This window comes from Phyllobates terribilis, unplaced genomic scaffold (assembly GCF_046119375.1).
Source record: "Phyllobates terribilis strain yellow unplaced genomic scaffold, ASM4611937v1 Scaffold_8__6_contigs__length_399053987, whole genome shotgun sequence".
NCBI lineage: Eukaryota > Metazoa > Chordata > Amphibia > Anura > Dendrobatidae > Phyllobates > Phyllobates terribilis.
The window spans coordinates 262,101,766-262,123,579 of record NW_027362768.1 but is presented as its reverse complement, the minus strand read 5'-3'; the positions used below and the strand labels follow the sequence as shown (position 1 = coordinate 262,123,579).

Below are 21,814 nucleotides of genomic sequence, written 5' to 3'. Positions count from 1 at the left end.
TGTGTTTTCTCTTGTAGGTCGGAGGGCTTGCTTGGGAGAACAACTTGCCAGGATGGAACTCTTCCTGTTTTTTACCACCTTTCTACAGCAACTTACTTTTGAGATTCCAAATAACCAACCTCGCCCAAGAGAAGATCCTATCTATACACTTACGCAAAGTCCACATCCCTACAATATTCGTGTTGTAGCCAGGGTGTAATTTTCAAATCACGAGATCTAAAATGTTTTACATCACTGCACCTGCTTCCTTAATTCTCTATAGATATGCAAAGGAAAATCATAAGTATAATGTTAGTAGAGATGAATAAATCGATTTGATGCAAATCCAATTTTAGGAAATTCACTGGAGCCAGCGAATTTGAACAAATTACAATTCAGTTTGTAGGAAATGACTAAAAAATTGTCCAAAAGCATTTTTTGCGCACAGAAGAAGATTGCATGTGCCAGAAAAGCTTCACATGACCCAGGTGCACCCGCGTAGGCTTCCCCATAATGGCTTGCAGCTATCATATCACATGGCATAGCACAGTCAATCAGAAGGCCCTATCTGTATAAAAACAGAGGCAGAGAATGCAGCAGGCATTTTATGAGGTATTTGGATAGTTCAAGGACATCACAGTTAATAGCTTGGCAATAGATAAAAATGTTAAAGTTTAAAACAATAAATAAACATTAGATATTGTGTGTGACATGACAGCAGGGAAAAATAGCTACCACCTGATTATCCATAACCTGGAGCATAGCAATAAGTGTGGAGGTTGCACCCGATCCCTACAGTCTAAGGGGGTCCTAAATGTGCCTTTGGCCCATATATGAACACCAATACTATTAAAGAGCTATGATAGATGGGGCCATGTTAGAGATTTTGATTGAGCTTCAAGTTACACCACTGCGCATAGCCATATATATTGAAGTCACTTGGACATCACAGAGGCTGTGATTCATGAAAGAGCATGAAAACTATTCAATAGGGTGCAAAGAGACTCTAGGAGTCCTCAGAATGTAACACGCAAGTTTTCAGGGCAATTAGAGGCTTTTTTTACTTGCAATTTGTGGCAAATCAATTTCCTGCAAATCAAATTATTAGGTAAAGTTTGCTTAAGGTGGGAATTCAAATTTCAAAAGATTCACTCATCTCTAAAAGCTAGAAATCTTTGCTAATTTTCAATAGTTATTTGCAGAAAATGACTCGCTCATCTTTTTTTAAATAAATGTAAGCTTTATTAGAACTGAGTACTATATATAATAAACCTGCTAATTATGCTTTTATCAGTAGAATTATATTATGTTTCCTCACAATAACAATCATATAAGAAAATTATTGCAAATTTGCAAATTACATCGTGTTTATATGGATAGAGAAACTTTTACTGTAGCTCATACTGTAGATAACTAGGATGCAGACAGAACTTCCCATGTGAGCAGGGCTGGATTAAAGTTGGTGAAGGCAGGTTAACTGACATTAAATCGTACTGACGAACCCCCTGGGGCCGTGGGGTACTCGGTAGCTGGGCCGGTCCTTTTCGGGATAGTCATGGTGGCAGTGACCCGGTCCGTGGCCCCGGGCGGTCAAATAAAGGGAAAGTAAAAGGGGAATAAAGTTTTTGGAATAAGGTTTGTGATGCCACCCATGGTATGCGGCTATATGGGGCCGCCTCTGCGGTGCAGATCCACTGGAGCTGATGGTGACGCAGCAGAGTTGGTTCAGCTCTCCACGGGCAGAGCTAAGCTCCAGGGCAGTACAGATGATTTTATGAGGTAGATGTTGTCGGTGCAGTGTAGTGCAGGGCAGGTGATGCAGTAATTAGAAAGGGCACAGTGGGGTGCAGTCTTCAGGTATTTACTCACAGTTCTTAAGTTCTCCAAGTTACAGTTACCGGTGTGTAACCGCTCACGTTGTCCTGTGTCCTCCGGGGAGGTGATCCAGCAAACTCTCAGGTATCTCAGGAGCACTTGGACGGGACCCCGTTCTGTGTACCTCTCCAGGTTGTCTCACTGCGCTGGCTCTAACCCTCCTGCCCTGTGCCTCACACCCAGTGTCCCAAGCCAGTGGCCGCGGGCCTTGTCGGGTGACGTCTTCTCTGTCCCCTGGGTCCTGTATGGCCACCTTTTCGGCGATTAAGTGTGGAGTGTGGCTACAGCACCTGAAATGCTGCAACTCCGGTTTGCTAGCTGAGACATAAAGTACTCCACCAGGCTGGGGCCGGTCCCCTACTGCGGCCTGATCCCTCCACGTCAGCGTGAATTCGGGCGCACGGGTGGCATCCACACTCACCGTGCCCCTGGGATCCCTTCTGTTTCTCTGGAGCCCTCCTCACTGCTCCTGACTTCTCTTCTCACTTTCCTCCTCCTGGACCTCTCTCACTGGGCCCTGACTGAATTCCCCTCCTGCTCCAAGCACTGGAACAGGAGACTGACTGAACTGCTCCCCTTGCTCCCCTGAGCAGACTGGACTCTTCTAGAACTTTCTACCTTCTTTTTATACTCTTCCTTTCAGTGCTCCCCTAATCTACTTTCTCCACCCACACCCATTACATGATTCCCTCTCTTTTGGTCCCCCCCCTTCTAGCCAGGGACAGGGCTCAGCAGTGACCAAGTGCATCTTGCCCCGCCTGCCTGCTAGTCTGGAGTGGTGGAGTGTTGGATGTAGGTGTGTGGGTCCCGGGTAGTACTCCATCCTTACCTGAGAGTGGGGTACCACACCTCTGGGTGAGATGCAGTACCTCTGTGGCAACTGGACCCGCAAGGGCGCCACAGTACCATAAGGATGCTCTCATTCTTTGCCTGTCCCTGTTGGACTGGTCTTACAATAATCTAGGAAGTCACAAGTTGATATTGAGCTTATTCTTTTTCCAGTGAATTTATTGACAACAGTTTGGATTCACACAATAGCACATCTAATCATCTATGGCCATTTCTGGTTCCTCATGTGTTAGCCTCAAGAGATAATTTGTACTGAACCAATATATTTGCTAAGCCCCTCACCATGTTCCATTTGTTTCAAAGCTTCACATTTTGACGAGACTCTTTGCCACTTGTTTTCTCATGTAAGAAAAAAACAACCCGTGTCTTGAGCTGGTGACAACTGATGTAAATTTGCCTCTGCTGAACAATTTACAGACTCTGAGGCCTAAAGCCACCCTGACATTGGTTAAAGAGGTTGCCTAATACTTTTACAGTGATGGCCTATTCTTAGGATAGGTCATCAATGTCTGATTGGCAGTGGTCCAACACTCGGCACCCCTGCCGATCAACTGTTATCGATGGCGGCGGCTGCCGGCAGGAAGTACTCACTTGACAAGCTGCTTCATCTACTTGTAGTGACTGCCATAGGGTATTACACACCCGTCTCCTATTTATTTGAATAGGAGGCGGATGTGCAGTACCATGCCTCGGCCACTACAAGAAGACAGAGCAGCTCAGCAAGTGAGTACTCCCTGCCAACGGCCCCCGCCAACGACACCAATAACATGCTGATTGGCGGGGATGCTGGGTGTCGGACCCCGGCCAATATGACATTGATGATTTATCCTAAAGATAGATCATCAATGTAAAAGTAGTGGAAACCGCTTTAATTATGAACACTTCATCTAGCTCCTTGTCTTCATCACAGTTTGACAACTCCTTTCCACTACGGGTCTGAGATGTACAAGTGTGTCCCATCTAAAGCACATTCACATCAAACTTTTTATCATCTTAATATATTGCAAGCATCATATTATACCTACCTGCTTTCTTTCAATTGCTCATTTTGCCTTTCTATCCACATAATTCTTCTGTTTTCTATTAGGACTTTGACATCACATGATTAAAAACAGACTTGGTGAATCCTTCTAAGCTCTATGTAGAAACAGGAGACCAATTTTCCCTATATGACTCATCACTCACTGCAGTAGTCAATGGCATGGGTGAGGAGCGAAGCAGCTGGGTCAGAAGTTAAAGAGATGAATGATTTCTGCAGGGACTAGAAACTTCCTGTTTCTACATACAGCAGTGAAAAGAGAAGAACTAACTGGGTGGAAAGACAAAATGAGTAATTGTAAGTACACAGTACTTAATGTATTAAGTGGATAAAAGCTTTGATGGGAGCGCTTCTTTAAGATCTGTACTGTGAAAGAAGCCCTACTTATTTGTAAATCATAAGCATATCTTGCAAGTTGGAATCTCCTCTGCATTTCTTCAAGTGGCATTTGTGAAAATGTTTCATGGAATTTACTGTTTCCCCATTGATATGTTGAATATATATTGCATTGTTTTGCACACCATCATAAAACAGATTATAAAAAATACCACAAAAAAGACAGCCAATGCGTATATAAGTGCTGGCAGTCACCTACCATAACTTTAAAGTAATTTAGTAATTTGTCAGCAGGTTTTTTCCTTTATAATATGAGAATAGCAAGATGTAGGGGCTGAGAGCCTGATTCCCGTGATGTGTCACTTACCAGGCTATGTGTTGCTATTTCAATGTTTTATCTGCCAGACATTATGACTACAGGACTAGGTGTCTTGTGTCTCCTAGTCAAATGTTTTGTATAACCCCACACCCACCATTGCTTAGCAAATTCATGTCAATGTACAGTGTACACAGAAAGCTGCCAGTCAGTGGTGTGGGCTTGTTATACTGAACTCAGCATTCAGAGCACTGCTAGATCTGCAGCAGAGAAAACAGGGATTTTATCAAAATGACAGCAAGCAGACCAGCAATTGACACATCACTGGAATCAGGATTTCTGCTGCTACTCTCAGATTAAATGGCAAAAACCTTGTGACAGGTTCTCTTTAAAAACTACAATTAAAATCCAAAACAATCAAATGCTGAAGTCATGTCTGTGGTCTCGATAAATAATACTGCAAGATTTATTTCGAATTACTTAAAACAGTCAGAAAAGTGTTTAAGTAGAGGGAATCCAAACAGAGGACTCTGCTGCTGGGGTACATGAAATAAGCAGCACAAGCTGAAGTATCACTTAGAGATATCCTGGGAACATAATAACCATAAAACATTCCCATAAAACATTACCATATACCGCATTTTTCAGGCCATAAGACGCACTTTTTTCCTCCAAAATTTTGGAGGAAAATAGGGGGTGCGTCTTATGGTCCGAATGTTGGGGGGGGGGTGTATATTTATGTGTGGTGTGGGGGGAGCGGTATTGGTGGAGGAGCGGGGCACAGGAGGTAGCAGCTGCCCGCTGCAGCCTACACTGTCCCCGCTGCTAAAGAAAATGAATATTCACTGCTCCCCACGCCCATGGGGCATGGGGAGCACTGAATATTCATGCTCCATAATAGCGGTATACAGTGTAGCCGCGCTGCGGCTGCTGCTGCTGCCGGCTATCTCCTGTGCCCGCTGTTAAAGGGCATGAATATTCAACCTTTCTCCATGCCCATGGGCGTGGGGAGGGGGTGAATATTCATGCCCTTTAATGAGCGGGCACAGGAGATAGCCGGCAGCAGCAACAGGCGCAGCGCGGCTCTGCTGTGTGCCAGCTATGAAGGAGAGTGAAGTCACTGCTCCCCGCTCACACAAAGCCGGCGTGGGGAGCAGTGACTTCCGGCAGCTGATCTCTCCTTGTGAGCCGCACATGGCAGTGACGTCATGCGCGGCTCACATGGAGAGATCAGTGCGGACAAACAGGATGCAGCGCTGGAGGAGAGAAGAAAGGTGAGTAGGAGTGTTTATTTTTTTTACTGTGCAGTCAGATGGGGATTAGGGGGACCATGCATACTAGGACAGGGATTAGGGGTGCCATGCATACCAGGACAGGGATTAGGGGTGCCATGCATACCAGGACAGGGATTAGGGGTGCCATGCATACCAGGACAGGGAATAGGGGTGCCAAGCATACTAGGACAGGGATGAGGGGTGCCATGCATACCAGGACAGGGATGAGGAGTGCCATGCATACCAGGACAGGGATGTGGGGTGCCATGCATACCAGGACTGGGATGAGGGGTGCCATGCATACCAGGAAAAGGATGAGGGGTGCCATGCATACCAGGATAGGGATGATGGGTGCCATGCATACCAGGACAGGGATGAGGGGTGCCATGCATGCCATGACTGGGATGAGTGGTGCCATGCATACCTGGACAGGAATGATGGGTGCCATGCATACCAGGACAGGGATGATGGGTGCCATGCATATCAGGATAGGTATGAGGGGTGCCATGCATACCAGGATAAGGATGAGGGGTGCCATGCATACCAGGATGGAGGGATGCCAGGCATACCAGGATGGGGATGGGGACCACATATAAAAGGAAGGGGGTGGCATATATACCAGGATGGGGGATATTGTCAGAATTAGGGGACATTACCCCTATACCAGTGTCAGCAGAAGACCCCCTCCCCCTTAAAAGTGCATCATGACCACATTTTTTGCTTAAATTTTTATTTTTTTATTTTCCTCCTCTAAAACCTAGGTGCGTCTTATGGTCCGGTGTGTCTTATAGTCCGAAAAATACGGTAACATTCCCGTGCTCAGCATAGTAAAGGAACCTAATACAACAGTAACTCACCCAAGAAAGTAGTAGCCACATGTTAAATGCCCCCATTGATACATTGACTGAATGGGTTTGGGCCTCTCAGACACTTTTCTTATCTTTTCCATGGGGAACATTCAGTTGTCAGTTTTTCACATGTCACCCAACAAGGTGCAGTTGAACTAAGTGCAAACTTTCAAACACCTTCAGGTATTCATTGAGGTAGGTGTTTATAAAACCAATAGGGGGCACTTTAAGAAGTGCAACTATTTACAAAATTTGGCTGCTCCCAGTCCTCAGCCGGATAGAAAAGGGTTGGCTGCTCCCAGTCCTCAGCCGGATAGAAAAGGGTTAGCTGCTCACAGTCCTCAGCCAGATAATTCACAGACCCTTTTCGGGTAACTTTAACAAACTTTTTATAATCCGCAAACGGGCGTGACTTGAAACTTTCACCCTGACGGGTAACTATGTACAGTCTCTATTGCTGCGCTTTAGTAGCAGTGTCCCTGCGCCTCATCCTCTTCAGGCTCATCCGGGTCCTCCATGTAGCAGGATTCAAGGTAGTGGTACTCCTCCACCCTCCGAACGTTGAGGGTGTACCACCCTCGCAGACCTCGGTGTCGGGTGTATGATACCTGGTCCCCTGGGAACTGATGCCGTTTCGGGTTACCCTCGGGCAGGCGACTCTCCACATCCCTCCGATTGACAAAGAGGTCTGTGTCGGTTGTCGGGACCCGTTGGTTGTCGGGTCCCCTTCTCCTGGTGGAACCTGACCACGATCCCGGTGACTGTGGGACCGCATGCAGCCTGGGGGTCTCGGCGGGTCCGGGTCTTTTCCTCCACGCTCCGGGCCTGTAGCTGCTCCCATTTTTGGCGCCGCGCCTGCTTCTCCTTCTCTAGCTGCGCTATCTCCCGGCGGCAGAACTTTCGCCTGCGAGCTGCGTCCGCCCGCGTCTCCTGCGAGAACCCCATCAAGTCCTCCCCAGTCTGGCCCCACTCTATTTGGACCTCTTCTTCCGGGAGCTGGGGAATGGTGACTGGCTGCGGAGCGGGCAGGAGCGGAGGAAATGGGGCTTTGGCCACTGCGGACAGGTCCCTCCAATGGCAAGGGTGAACCCATCCGCGTAGCAGGGGGACCGGCTCTCCCTCAGGACCGGCAAGTTGACTGTATAAGTAAGTCCCCAGGGGTGGTAGTGTTGGGACCGGGGGCGCTCATTGTTGGAAGGCGCCTGGGGGCATCAGGCCTTGCGACTGGGCCTGGAGCGGGCCACTTCCGGCCGCACCCGGGATCAAGGGACACGGCGTGGGACGTGGTCCGGCGGCTGCGCTTGGGGCTTGGGACCTAGGTGCAGGTGGTGGGAGCGGAGGAGGTGCAATGACTTCTGGGGCGATCGGCTCCGCGACGGGGTCCAGGGGCAGGTTAGTGGCATCCTGGCAGGTATCAGGGGCGTCCCCCTTACCTGCTCCCTTTGCAACGCTGCTCTCAGCCTCCGGTGGTCCTCCTCCGTCCTCAGGGGCAGGCATGCTGTCAGGTGCTTGCAGCGCCACTTGCTGCCGGGCCGCGACCCGCCGGCCCATCTCTTCTCTCCACCCCGCGATGGCCTCCCGCTGCGCCTGGACCATCCTCCGGTCCAAATCCTCCAGTCCAGCCCGGAGGAATTCAGGGTCCTCTCCGGGGAGCTGGGCCATCAGCTCCGTGAGGCTGCACGGAGCCGCTTCGGCCTGCAGTAGGCCACTGGTCAGGGTGCTGGGACTGGCGCTCCCCGCCATCTCCGGGTGTGGTCTACCAAGACTGATCCAAACCACACCCTGCCCTTCGGTTTTCTTGTCCTTCTGCCCCTGTTGGGGGTGGTCTCGGGGCAATCTGCTGACAATCACTCTCAGGGGCAGCCCCCCACGTTGATAGACATCTCTACAGCCATACTCATGGCTGTTGGGGAAGGGCTCTGTCTTTGGCGCCATTCTGGGACCTGGCCCATGATGGGAGGTGGCTTCTTGTTGTCTTTTGGCGCGCACATCATGGCGTCCATTCTTCTGGGGCGGGCGCCACATTCAATAGAGTGAAACAGTCTCTAGGCACACAATACCCGATGATAACGGGTTGGTTTCGATCCTGCCGACTACGCCAAAGTTGACGCGCCCCCTGGGCCGTGTGTGTAGGGGAAATACCCGGAGCCGGGTCTCTGTGGAATGCTAGGGGTTGTAGTCTCCGTGGTGGCGACCTGGTCCCGTGGCTCAGGGCGGTCAAACCAGTGGCGGATCTGTTTCTTTGGTTTTGTAATGTTTAAATGTCCGACTACGCCACCCGTGGATTGTGGTCACTGAGAACCGCCGCTGCGGGCAGACCGCTGAGGCTGATGTCGTGTGCGCAGCAGAGGGTAGTATAACTCCCCACGGGAGGAGTATAGCCTCAGGGCAGTGAGTGCAGATGGTGGGGGTGATGGTGCGCGGGAGCAACAGTAATGACTCAGAGTCCAGTGATGCAGTCCAGGGTCTTTACTCACAGTTTTACACTCCAAGCCACTTCTGCAGGTAATGGCTGCCCACGTCGTGCTGTGCTCACCAGGTGAGGGGCTTGGCCAACTCCCAGGTACCTCTGGAATGCTTTTCAGGACCCCCTTCATGTGTCCTTTCTCTGGCCTGTCGTACCCCACAATTGACCACGTTTCTGTCCAGCTGCCTCGGGCCTTAGCGGGCAAACGTATGTTCCATTTCCCTGGGTCCTATATGGTGCCTTCCTAACGGGTGTAGTGAGGGGCCGTGCGTGTACAATGCCACGGCCTCCGGTTACTAGCTGAGGGTAGTTGCTCTCCTCCACTAGATGAGGGATCCGGTTCCCTTTCTTGGCCTGACCCCCCTACTCTGGTAGCGGCGGGCGTGCGGTGGCGGCTGACCGGTCCGCTCCCCTGGGGTCCCTTCACTCCACTCCTGGAGCCTGCTCTGTTCCTCTCCTCTCCTTTCTTCTCCTTCCAGGCCCAGGCCTTGCGACTTGGCCTGCCTGCGGAGCAGAGCCCATGCAGAGCCTCTGCTCCCAGCCTCCTCTCTCTCTGACTGAACTGAACACTGATCTAAGATGGTGCCCACCTTATATATCTTCTACCCAGTGCACCCAGGATCTACTCTCCCCACCCACACACTACCGGGTTTCCCCTTTCTAGGTGTTCCCTCCCCCCACTCCAGCCAGGGACAGGGACAGTTGTGCTCACTCTTGGGAGCATTGTCGCCCTGTCCCGTGGAAATGTGGTGTAGTGCATGTGGGTGTTAGGGTCCTGAGCCACACTCCATCCTTACCTGGAAGTGAGATATCGCACCTCTGGGTGAGATGCAATACCTCTGTAGCGACCGAGCCCTCAGGGTGCTACACGTACTCAGTGAGGGGCTCAGTCCACCCTCAGGTATCTCCAGAGCACTTATCATGACCCCGTTCTGTGTACCTTTCTCTAGCCTCTCTCCTTGTACCTCACACCTAGCAGCACCTCTGTCCAGTGTCCTCGGGCCTTGGCGGGCGACGTGTGTTCCGTCCCCTGGCCCTATGTGGCTACCTTCCTGGTGGCTGGTGTGGACGGCCTGCTGTACTTAAAGTGCTGCAGCCTCCTGTTCCCAGTTGAGCCCTGTAGTCTCTGCTGGTTGAGGGATCCGGTTCCCTGCTTCTGGCCTGACCCCCCTACCTCCTGGCAGCGGCGGGCGTACGGGTGGCAGCTGTGCGGCCCGTACCCCTGGGGTCCCTTCGGTTCCTTTCCTGGAGTCTTCCTGCTCCCTCTTTCCTCTCCTTTCTCCTTCAGGCTCAGGCCTCTTGACTAGGCCTGCCTGTGGAGCAGAGCTCGTACAGAGCCCCTGCTCCTTCACCCTCTGAACTCACTCACTCACTCACTACTACTCCCTGAACCAAGATGGTTCCTTTCTTTTATATCTACCACTATGTGCTCCCTTTAACTACTTCCTCCACCCATCCACTACATAGTCCCCCCTCTCTAGGTGGTTCCTCCCCACTCCAGCCAGGGATCAGGGACAGTTGTGCTCTCCATTAGGAGCATTGTCGCCCTGTCCCCCGGAAATGTGGTGTAGTGAATGCAGTGTTAGGGTCCTGAGCCATACTCCTTCCTTACCTGAGAGTGAGATACCACACCTCTGGGTGAGATGCAATACCTCAGTTGCGACCGAACCATCAGGGGCGCCACATGTCCGATTTTGATTTGAGTATTGGCTCAATCTTGTCAATGCAAGTTTGGGATCATAAAAATATTAGACAGCACTCGGATGCCAGCCATGTGCTGTCCGCGTTTCATGGACTGTTTGAGAGCAGAAGTTTGAGAAACATCCATCACTTTCTTTCTCATACGAGATGAAATTCTGATCAACAACAATGATGAAAATTGTTCAGTTTTTTGCACACAAGAAAAGTCACCAACATTTAAATGAGTCCTTATTCTTTATCCTTCAACCCCTTCTTCCTTCCACTATCCACCTTTTATTTTTTTCTGTACACCAGGGGTGGACATACCCTTGGTGCAATCTGTACAGCAGCACAGGAACCCAACAGGTAAGGGGTCCACTACCACCTCCAAGCCAATGGAACTGTGCATTATGATGAGCTATTGGACTACAAGGAGCCTGTATATCATTCTTGGACAGGGGCCCTCTTTTGTCTGTCCACTTCTGTTGTACACCAATGGTCTGTTTGTTCTTTTTATCTACTTCTCATAGTTGTTCCTTTACTGGCTATTATAACTCTGCATTAATAAAATCTGACAACTTTAAATATAACCATAACTATATAACCAGGAGTGGGTGATAAATGCAGAAGTGGTGACGTGTTTCTATTAAACTTTTCCTCGAATTGCTCCACTTCTTAATTTGGCTTACAAATACTGATGTAAAATACTGACCAAATACTGAACGTGTGAATGTGGCCTTACCGTGCTCTCTAGCAAACCCTTATTTTTCATATTTTAATCTCTGCAAAGATTATCATTCTGGGAAGCCTAACCTTTTCAAAGGTGTCATCATAGGAATCATTATCACTAAATGAACTAGTTCATATAATGTTAATTAACTGTATCATGGAGCATACTACTTCATCAATGCATGGAAACTTCCTCTAAGTTCAGTATGGACTCAGTAACCAAATTATTGGCTTCTATGTATGGTCTATGTAATTTCTACAATCAATATTGTCACTGTATTTTTTTGTATAACCAATAAAGAAATTTCTGAAAGAGGTAAAGAGCTGACTGCATATTTACGAACGTTCTTTGCAAGCTACATCTTGTCTAAATAACCTTGAGGTGGGTGTAAAAGTATTATTATTCATATTAAAAAAACACACATTGAAAAGAATAGAAAGAAGGATCATGAGTTCTAACCTTCAAAAACCAAAATAAATGCAGTATTCTAAAAATGGAGGCTAATAAGCAAATTTCTGACCAAGAACCACTACTCTTGTTATTTCACACTAGCTTATCTCACAGAAAGACTGTTTTAATGGTCCATCTTCCTTGACTAAAAGATATAACTTCTGTCACAACACCTGACCCGACTGAAGCCCACTTGTAATGTAAAGAACACACACCTCATGTCACAGCAGTTCATGCTACTAAAAGTCACTTGTGATATCATAGCAGCGTATGTGCCTGGAAGACACGGCTGATTTACTAGCAGCTCACCGGACTGAAACCCGCCCATGATGTCCCTGCACATACACAGTTGCACATAGAGGAACCTATTTTACTGGTTTTTAGCGTTGTTTCAACAGGTCTCAGCCTCTTGAGACTTTTACAATGTTAGGGCTCGTACTCATCTGCGCTCTGATGTTGATCCAGAATGATCCAGAAAAGTGGTACGAGTGTCATGAGAGGACCATGCTTTTGTTCTCACATAGCATCCATATGACATCCGTATGCAATGCATTTTTTTTCTCTGTATTTATTATTTTACAATTATTTACAGGACCATTTACAGTGTTTTGTGCTATAGAATGGTAATGTATCTGTAAAAATTGGATGGCCTACGGATGGTCTGTTTTTTTTGTCTTGCACCCATTGACTTGCATTGGTGAGTCTTGTCCGATATACGTGGCCACTCCCAGCATGCTGCGATTTTTTTCTCATCCAGATTCCAGCTGAGAGAAAAATTGCAGATTAACACTAAATAAGTGAATGATAGTGATGAGCGAGCATCTTTGCTACTGCTCGAGATGCTCGGCGCTCGCAGAGTTTTCCGGGGGTTGCTCGGCGGTAGCTCAGTTCCCCTCCCTGCTTGTTTGGTGCTCTTTACAGAGCCAATGAACATGCAGGGATTGTCTGCCACGCACTGTAATGACGCAGCCATGTTGGTTGTGGCATTACAGTGACTGGCTACCCGCACAGCATCATCAGGTCTATATCAGACCTGGCGCCTCCATGCTCGTCACAGTCACTCCGGAATCAGACAATATAGGGAGAGGTGCTGCTGAGCTAGGGAGAGATTTGCTTGCTTCTAGTTAGTGTAGGTATACCAAACTATATTAGAGACACCTATCCATCTCAACAAACAGTCCTTCTGATGACTAATCCAGCTGCAGAGATATCAGTTCTAGGCAGGCAGGGTATATAGCAGACTGCAGTGCACATAGCAAGAGGGTCCATTCCAGTTCTGTCTGCTGGTGCCTTTACAGATATTTGTAGAAATAGGCCCAGGTATCAGGCGCCAGGAATATATATATATATTTTTTTTATCTTAATCCTAACTATTTGCTTAAAAAGCAATCCAGAGAACACTGTTTTTCTGTGCCCTTTTCTAGTTGGCATTGCAGAATATAGCCAGTTCCTTTCCATATTACAGCGCTAAAAGCCATCTATTTAAAACTGTGGTTTGTCCGTCACATTGATCACATATAATTGCGCTGAAAATATTGCCATTTCTGGCCTCCATTTAAATTTTATTGCAGTGTGTCAGTGAATTGATTGACACGAGGTCGGAGCTGTTAAAAATAGTTACCTACAGGGCAGCTATTTAAAACTGTGGTTTGTCCGCCACATGGGGCACTGGACGTGATGGTGATGGTAATGGTGTATGCAGAGGCCGAGGCCATGGGCAAGCTGAAATTGTGCCAACACAAACACCCACATCTTCTCGCTCGACCTTCCTGTCCCAATTAATAGGGGACCGCAGACCACCACTATTGAACACAGAGCAGTGTGAAAAGGTTATTGGTTGGATAGCAGATAATGCTTCCAGTCACTTAGCCACCAGCACCACACGGTCAAGTCTCAGTAGCCGTGATTCTGGACCGCATATTCCTCACCCTGATCCTCCTTCCTCCCACCATGCCGAGTGCCCAGAGACAACTGACCCCACATTGGACACTCCAAAGAGCTGTTCACTTTTCCATTTATAGATTCGGGCCTCTCGCCCTGTCCACTTGAAGCGGGGCAAGAGGAGATCGCATGTAGTGATGCCCAAATATTTGAGCAGTCACAGTCATATGAAGGCGACAGTGGGAAAGTGTCAAAAGAGGTGGACGATGATGAGACACAATTGCCAGAAAGTCAGGAGGAGGACCAGGGTGCGGAAGTGGAAGACGAGGTGGTGGATGATATAGCAACTGACCCAATCTGGCAGGAGGACATGCAGAGAGAGGACAGCAGCACACAGAGGGAGGAAGGCAGAGCACCCCAACAGGCAGGAAGAAGCAGTGTGGTGGCCGCATACAGAACGCGAGCAACCGTTGCCTGTAACACCAACACGACCGACGTTGCCAGTACAACTGTTAGGTCTTTCCGAGTCTAGTTGCTTTTAAAAGACTCTGCCGATAACCCCAAAAAAGCCATTTGCACCACCTGCCAGGCCAGCATCATCAGGGGTAGCAAAACTACCAGCCTGACCACCACCAGCATGATCAGGCACATGGCAGAAAAGCACGCAACTTTGTGGGCCGAACCCCAGGGTCCAGGAACAGTGTCTACGGGTGCCACCACTGCTTCTTCAGCTGTTGTGCGTGCAAGCCAATCCCCTGTCCATAGTGCATGCCAACATGCCTCCTGCCCTGCACCTGTTGTTGCACACTCTCAACTAGCACCATCAGCAAGCACGTCCTTGTCCCAGCGCAGCATTCAGTTTTCCATACCCCACTCCTTGGAATGCAAGTGCAAATACGCAGCCAATGCCCCACAGGCCACACTACTAAATTCCCACATTTTGCGACTGCTTGCACTTGAAATGTTGCCTTTTAGATGGAAGCTTTCCGCAACTTGATGGCGGCCACCGTCCCTCGGTACTTGGTCCCCAGCTGCCACTATTTCTCACAGTGTGCCGTCCAAGCATTACACAAGCACGTGTCCCACAACATTAGCCGTGCACTCGACAATGCAGTTACAGGGAAAATCCACCTAACCACGGACAGGTGGACAAGTGCTTGTGAGCAGGGACAGTACATCTAGCTGACGGCACACTGGGTTAACATAGTGGAAGCTGGGACCCAGTCGGACCTTGGGACGGAACACATACTCCTGACGCTGAGGATTGCGGGCCCTAGGTCAATCAGGGTTGCCCCCACAGTCCACAGCCCCTGCACCTCATCCTCCTCAGCCTCCTCCTCCTCTTAAGTCTCTATCTCCGAAATGACCACATCAGTCACAAACTGGAAGCACTGCAGCACTGCTTCGGCCAAGGAACAACAGGCTGTGCTGAAGCTAATATGCTTAGGTGACAAACCACACAATACTGAAGAGTTGTGGATAGCTCTGAAAGTGCAGGCAGATCTGTGGCTGAACGTACAGCTAGGCATGATCATGTGTGACAATGGCTGGAACCTGATGGCGAGCTCACACATGTACCATGCCTGGCCCATGAGCTTAACCTCGTTGTTCTGCGGGTTCTCGAAACCTACCCTGAGCTGCCGGATCTGCTTGTCAAAGTATGGTGCCTGTGTACCCATATTAAAAAGTCAGCTACAGCTTCCGCTGCCCTTGCTGTGCTTCAGCAGCGTTTGCAGCTTCCGGTTCACCAACTGCTGTGTGATGTCCCCACGCGTTGGAACTCTACACTGCAGATGTTGGGAAGGATTTGTGAGCAGAAGAGGGCAGTTTTTGACTACCAGCATCAACAAGGCCGTCGGTATTCAGTTCAGACTCCACACATAAGACCTCAGGAGTGGACATGGATGTCAGACATCTGTACCATCCTCCAAAACTTTGAGGACTCCACCAAGATGGTGAGCGGCGATGACGCCGTAATTAGTGTCACCATCCAGCTTCTCTGGCTTCTGAAATGCTCTCTGCTCACAATCAAAGAGGATGCATTGCAGGTGGAGCACGATGAGATGGAGGAAGGAACCATACAGGGTCATTACACACAGCTCAGCCTCATCTCATCCCAACATGGATTGGGTGACAATGAGAAAGAGGATTAGGAGGAGGAAGAACAGGAGCTAGTTTCATGCGCAATAGACGGTACTGCCTGCAGAACTGTCATACCGTATGTTCAGCGTGGATTGCCTGATGACAGGGAGGAGGAGGAGAGCATGGCCAGTCATCCTCTTTGTCAAGTCTGCCTTTACCGTGACCCTCACGTTCTCAAAATTTTGGGTGACAGTCATTACTGGTTGGTGCCACTTCTAGACCCACGCTACAAGGAGAACTTTATATCTCTTATTCCTGAGGCGGACAGGTCTACAAAAATGGGGCTGTACCAGAAGGCTCTTGTTGCGGAACTATTAATAAAATTCCCATCTGAAAATGCTGGCGGCAGAGGTCACAGTTCATTGGACAATGAACGAGTACAGGCGAGAGAGACACAAATGCAATCCGGCAGAGGCAGGGAAACGCTGTCAAAGTTCTTGGAGAGTTTTCTCAGCCCCTCACATCGCACAGGCCCTTAGGCGCGGGGTACTCTCACAAGGAGTACAAAGTTTTTGAAGATGGTGAGGGAGTACCGTGCCGACCCTACCAACATCCTCTGTTATTCCTCTGTGCCTTATAATTATTGGGTATCCAAGCTGGACACGTGGAATGAACTGTGTCTCTACGCCTTGAAGGTCCTGGCCTGACCTGCCGCTAGCATTTTATCAGAGCGGGTTTTTAGTGCCGCTGGTGGAATTATAACTGATAATCGCATCCGCCTGTCAACTGAAAATGCTGACAGGCTCATAAAAATGAACAAGGGCTGGATTGGGCCAGACTTCTCAACACCACCGAATGATAGCAGCGTAACATAAACTCAAATCCAGTGTCTTTTTTTGGGAGGTGTATTCCCATGCACCTTTTCACACCCACACATGGGTATACGCTTCCTGATTTTGGTTATTTGCTCTTCTCCTCCTCCTTCTCCTCATCCTCATCCTCCACCACCATATCACCAGGGTGACCATGGTCCGTGATTCAACACCCACATAATTTTTTAAAGGGTGTTTATGATGCCTGTAAAAATTTTTTATATACACTATGTTCATGTATACTCCCCAGGGGTAAATGTTTGTCAGCCCATACACTTAGTGCATGGGCATTACAAGTATAGGCGACCTGCTCCTTTCTAATGGGAACATTTTTTTATGAGGCCCTCCTACACATCTTTTCCAAGGTGCATTGGAGTGCCTCCCAATTTTTGGCAGCCCTTGCATTCACTGCATAGGCCAACACTGGGAGACCCACTTCCTAATAATGGGAACATTTTTTCATGAGGCCCTCTACATCTCTTCCAAGGGGCATTGAAGTAGGTCCAAATTTTTGGCAGCCCTTGCATTCACTGCATAGGCAAACAGTATGGGAGACCCACTTCCTAATAATGGGAACATTGTTTTCAGGAGGCCCTCCTCTAAGTCTCTTCAAAGGGGTATTGGGGTGCGTCCAAATTTTCGAAGGGGTATTGGGCCGCGTCCAAATTTTGGGCAGACCTGCCACTCACTGCATACGCAATAGCAGTATAGGAGACCCAATCTTTAGTAGTGGGAACAACAAAGCATAGCTGGCTGATGGTTCTCTAAGAATAGAGAGGGCCAACTGCAGGTCCTTTAAGAATAGTAAGGGCCGCCTGATGGCCCTATAAAAATAGGCTTTGTGACTTTCAGAGTCCCTCCATCATAAATGAAACAGGATGTGTCTGATCGTGTCTCACACACCACATGGCCAGATAAGGTTGTAAAATGTTAAAATGACATTTCCCGGTGAATGCATTTGTCATTCGTCCGATTAATACCCAAATAAGTATGAGCCCTTATAAAAATCTGGTACAGGCAGTCCCTTGGTTAAAAACTTGATACGTTCTGTAGCTTTGTTCATAACCTTGATGATGCAATGACTTCTGGGACTTGGACACGTCCTGGAGATAAGGTGTGTGATGGAGGAAAGAGGAGGAATGGACAGAGAGCAGCGAGGCAGCAGGAGCGATGTTAGGCTTTTGTAACCAATACCCACCTCGCCGATTTATCCCCATCTGATGCGCATTTAGTTACAGCCTAGCTGTGGTCGGGAAACTGGCTTAGAGTGAAGAAGTTGAAGTTGCGACACGCAATGACAGGAAGAAGAGCACTGGATGGCGTTCAGAGAGGACAGCGGTGAGGTGGTTATATTATTTTTTTTAAAGGGAATGTCAGCAGGTGTTTTCTATATAATCTGAAGACAGCATGAGGTAAGGGTTGAAACACAAATTTCAGCAATGCCTCTCTTATCAAGCTCTGTGGTTTTGTTGGTTTGCAATGATTGTTTTACCACCTGGAGCTTATCATTGCTGGGACACAGCCACACCATGCCTCCTGGTCCTGCAACACTCTCTCCTTTGATAGGCAGCTCAATGTCCTATAGAAATTGTTTATACACAGCCTGGAGTGGGCAGGGTTATCTGCCTCAGCTCTGATGTATTGCTAAATCTAAAAACTCTGATAGTGTCAGAACTGCTGCCCCCAGTGAACTAAATGATACATCCTAGGATTCAGCTTCTCTTTTCCTACATCAGGCTGCTCTCAGATGAGGTAGCAAAAACCTGCTGAAATATTCACTGTAACTCAGACATTCGGAACTAGGGGTCATACGTAAGTCAGATGTTCATAAGTCAGAGACTCATTGTATAGAGATTCATCTGGTTTGTATAAGGTGTTTTCTCTCTATCCACTCCACCTGTTGGAGGTGTGGGGAACATGTGAGAACTATCTTGCTGCAAGGCTGCATGTTCTCCCTATATTTACGTGGGTTTCCTCCAGGTTCTCTGGTTTTCACTCTAAAGACATACTGATAGTGAATGTAGATTGTGAGTGCCAATGGACAGGGCCGGTTTTAGACAAAGTGGGGCCCCTGGCAAAAGTTTAAAGTGGAGCCCCAAATGCTAACATATTGCACCATCACACAGAAACATTTCGGTTGTATTTTCATGCGCTGAGTTCAGGCCGTTAAACGAGTGTGATCGATAATATTGAAGTCGTTCGACGCTTGTTTCCCGGCCTCTTTTAAACCGGCTGAGGAAGAATGATGGGTACAGAACAATCACTAATAGATCAATCTGTCCCTATACAGTATGATGTTAGCAGCAGCATATCTACAGTTTTCACCAGGCGATGTGCTGATGAGAACAATGATTTTTGTTCTGGCATAAACAATCCAATCACTCGATGAATAGGCAACATTTTGCTAGTTTAGTATATGCACCCCAAAGTCCTCCACATAGTATAATGCACCCCATAGTCCTCCATACAGTATAATGCACTCCATAGTTCTCCATACAGTATAATGCATCCCATAGTCTTCCATATAGAATAATGCACACAGCATAGTCCTCCATATAGTATAATGTGCCCTACAGTCCTCCATATAGTATAATACACCCCAGAGTCTTCCATATAGTATAATGCATCCCATAGTCCTCCATATAGAATAATGCACATCCCATAGTCCTCCATTATTATTATTATTATTATTATTTATTTATATAGCGCCATTGATTCCGTGGTGCTGTACATAAGAAGGGGTTACATACCAAATACAGATATAACTTACAGTAAACAACCTAACAATGATAGACTGGTACAGGGGGAAGAGGACCCTGCTCTTGCGGGCTTACATTCTACAGGAATGGGGAAGGAGACAGTAGGTTGGGGGGGTTGCAGTAGCTACGGTGTTATTGAGGTGGCGGCAAGCAAGGTCATGGCAGGCTGTAAGCTTGTTTGAAGAGGTGAATTTTCAGGCTCCATCTGAAGGATCCAAATGTTGAGGCTAATCGGAAGTGTTGAGGCACAGAATTCCATAGGACGGGGGATATTTGGGAGAAATCTTGGAGGCGATTGGGTGAGGAACGAATAAGTGTGGAGGAGAGAAGGAGGTCTTGGGATGACCGAAGATTATGTAAGCGAATATATTGGGAGATTAGTTCAGAGATGTACAGAGGAGAAAGGTTATGGATGGCTTTGTTGGTCAGTATGAGTAGTTTGAACTGAATATGCTGGGCAATTGGGAGCCAGTGAAGGGATTTGCAAAGGGGGGTAGCAGAGGTTTAGCGAGGCGAGAGATGAACTAGTCGCGCAACAGAGTTAAGGATGAACTGGAGGGGTGCGAGAGTGTTAGCAGGTAGGCCACAGAGGAGGGTGTTGCAGTAGACCAGGCGGGAGATAAGGGCATGCACAGGCAGTTTAGTAGATTGAGGGTTGAGGAAAGGACGGATTCTGGAAATATTTTTGAGCTGGAGGCGACAGGAGGTTGCGAGAGCTTGGATGTAGGGTTTGAAGGACAGGGCAGAGTGAAGGGTTACTCCGAGGCAGCAGATTGCCGGTACAGGGGAAAGTGTGATGTCATTTATTGTGATAGAAAGATCAGATGGGGAAGATATGAAAGATGGGGTAAAGTCCTCCATATAGTATAATGTGCCCTATAGTCCTCCACATAATATAATGCACCCCATAGTCCTCCATATAGTATAATGCACCCCATAGTCCTCCATATAGAATAATGTACACACCATAGTCATCCATATATTATGCACCCTATAGTTTTCCATGTAGTATAATATACACCATAGTCCTCCATATAGTATAATCCACTCCCTATAGTCCTCCATACAGTATAATGCAGTCCCCATAGTACTCCATATAGTATAATACACTCCCCATAGTCCTCCATATAGTATAATGCACACTCCACAGTTCTCCATATAGTATAATGTGCCCTACAGTCCTCAATATAGTATAATGTACCCTATAGTCCTCCGTCTAGTGGAATACATTCCCCATAGTCCTCCATATTGTATAATACACTCCCCACAGTCCTCCATATAGTACTATGCATATGACGCGCCACCTGGGCCGTGGGGTACTCGGTGCCGGGCCGGTCGTTGCTAGGGGAGATGTCACAGTGGCGGTGACCTGGTCCGTGACCCAGGGCAGTCAATCAAAAGGGGATATTTACAGGGGATTTATAAAGTTCTTATATACAGTTTGTGACGCCACCTGTTGTATGCAGCTATATGGAGCCTCCGCTGCGGAGCCGGTCCTCTGGAGCTGATGTAAATGCAGCAGAGTTGGTTTAGCTCTCCACAGGTAGAGCACAGCTCCAGGGCTGTGCTGAGTTGTTATGTATGTTGCGATGTCGTGCAGGGGGTGATGGCGCAGCAATAACTTCACAGAGACAGTGGGGTGCAGTCTTCAGAGTTTACTCACAGTTGTTAAGTTCCTCAGGTTGCACTGTCCAGATTACCGCCTTCCACGTCGCGCTGCGTTCACCAGGCAGGGGTTCAGCAAACTCCCAGGTGTTTCAAGAGTGCCTGACAGGACCCCTTTCTATATGACCTTCTCAGCCGTTTTTCTGCGCTGGCTCTCACCCTTCTTGCCCTGCGCCTTGAGAGACAATGTCCCAAGCCGGTATCCTCAGATATTTCTGGGCAACCTGGAGTTCCCTGGATCTTATGTGGTTACCTTTTTGGCGACTTGAGTGCGGATGTGGCAACTGCACCCTGAAAGTACAGAAGCCTCCGGTTTCCAGTTGAACTTTGTAATTCTCACTGGTTAGGGGCCGGTCCACTCTGCGGCTTGATCCCTCCACCGCCTGGCAGATTCGGGCGTACAGGTGGCCTCCAGCACTGCCCGTACCCCTGGGATCCCTTCTTCGTTCCTGGAGCCTTTCTCCTGCTCCTCTCCTCCTCAGTCTGTCCTGGGCCTCTCTCTAGGCCCTCCTCCTGAGCAGAGCTCCTGCAGAGCTCCTGCTCCCTCTACTTCTCCTCTCAGACTGCCTTGTCTTTCCAAGATGGTTCCCTCTTTTATATCACTTCTAAAAAGTGCTCCCCTGATCTACGTCCTCCACCCACACTCACTACATGGTTCCCCCTACTTTGGTTCCCCCCCACTCCAACCAGGGTCAGGGCTCAGCAGGAAGCG

General features: G+C 48.4%; 1 protein-coding gene across 2 annotated transcripts in view; it reads left to right on the top strand.

The window, feature by feature from the left end:
- Positions 1–11,713, top strand: part of LOC141157212 (cytochrome P450 2D15-like) — a 267,789-nt gene extending 256,076 nt beyond the window's left edge. For both annotated transcript variants that reach the window (XM_073644201.1, XM_073644202.1), the window contains exon 9: positions 18–11,713. In XM_073644201.1, the coding sequence (XP_073500302.1) occupies positions 18–199 (182 nt within the window). In that variant the 3' untranslated portion in view covers positions 200–11,713. The remainder of the gene's footprint in view (positions 1–17) is intronic.
- Positions 11,714–21,814: the final 10,101 nt, after the last annotated feature.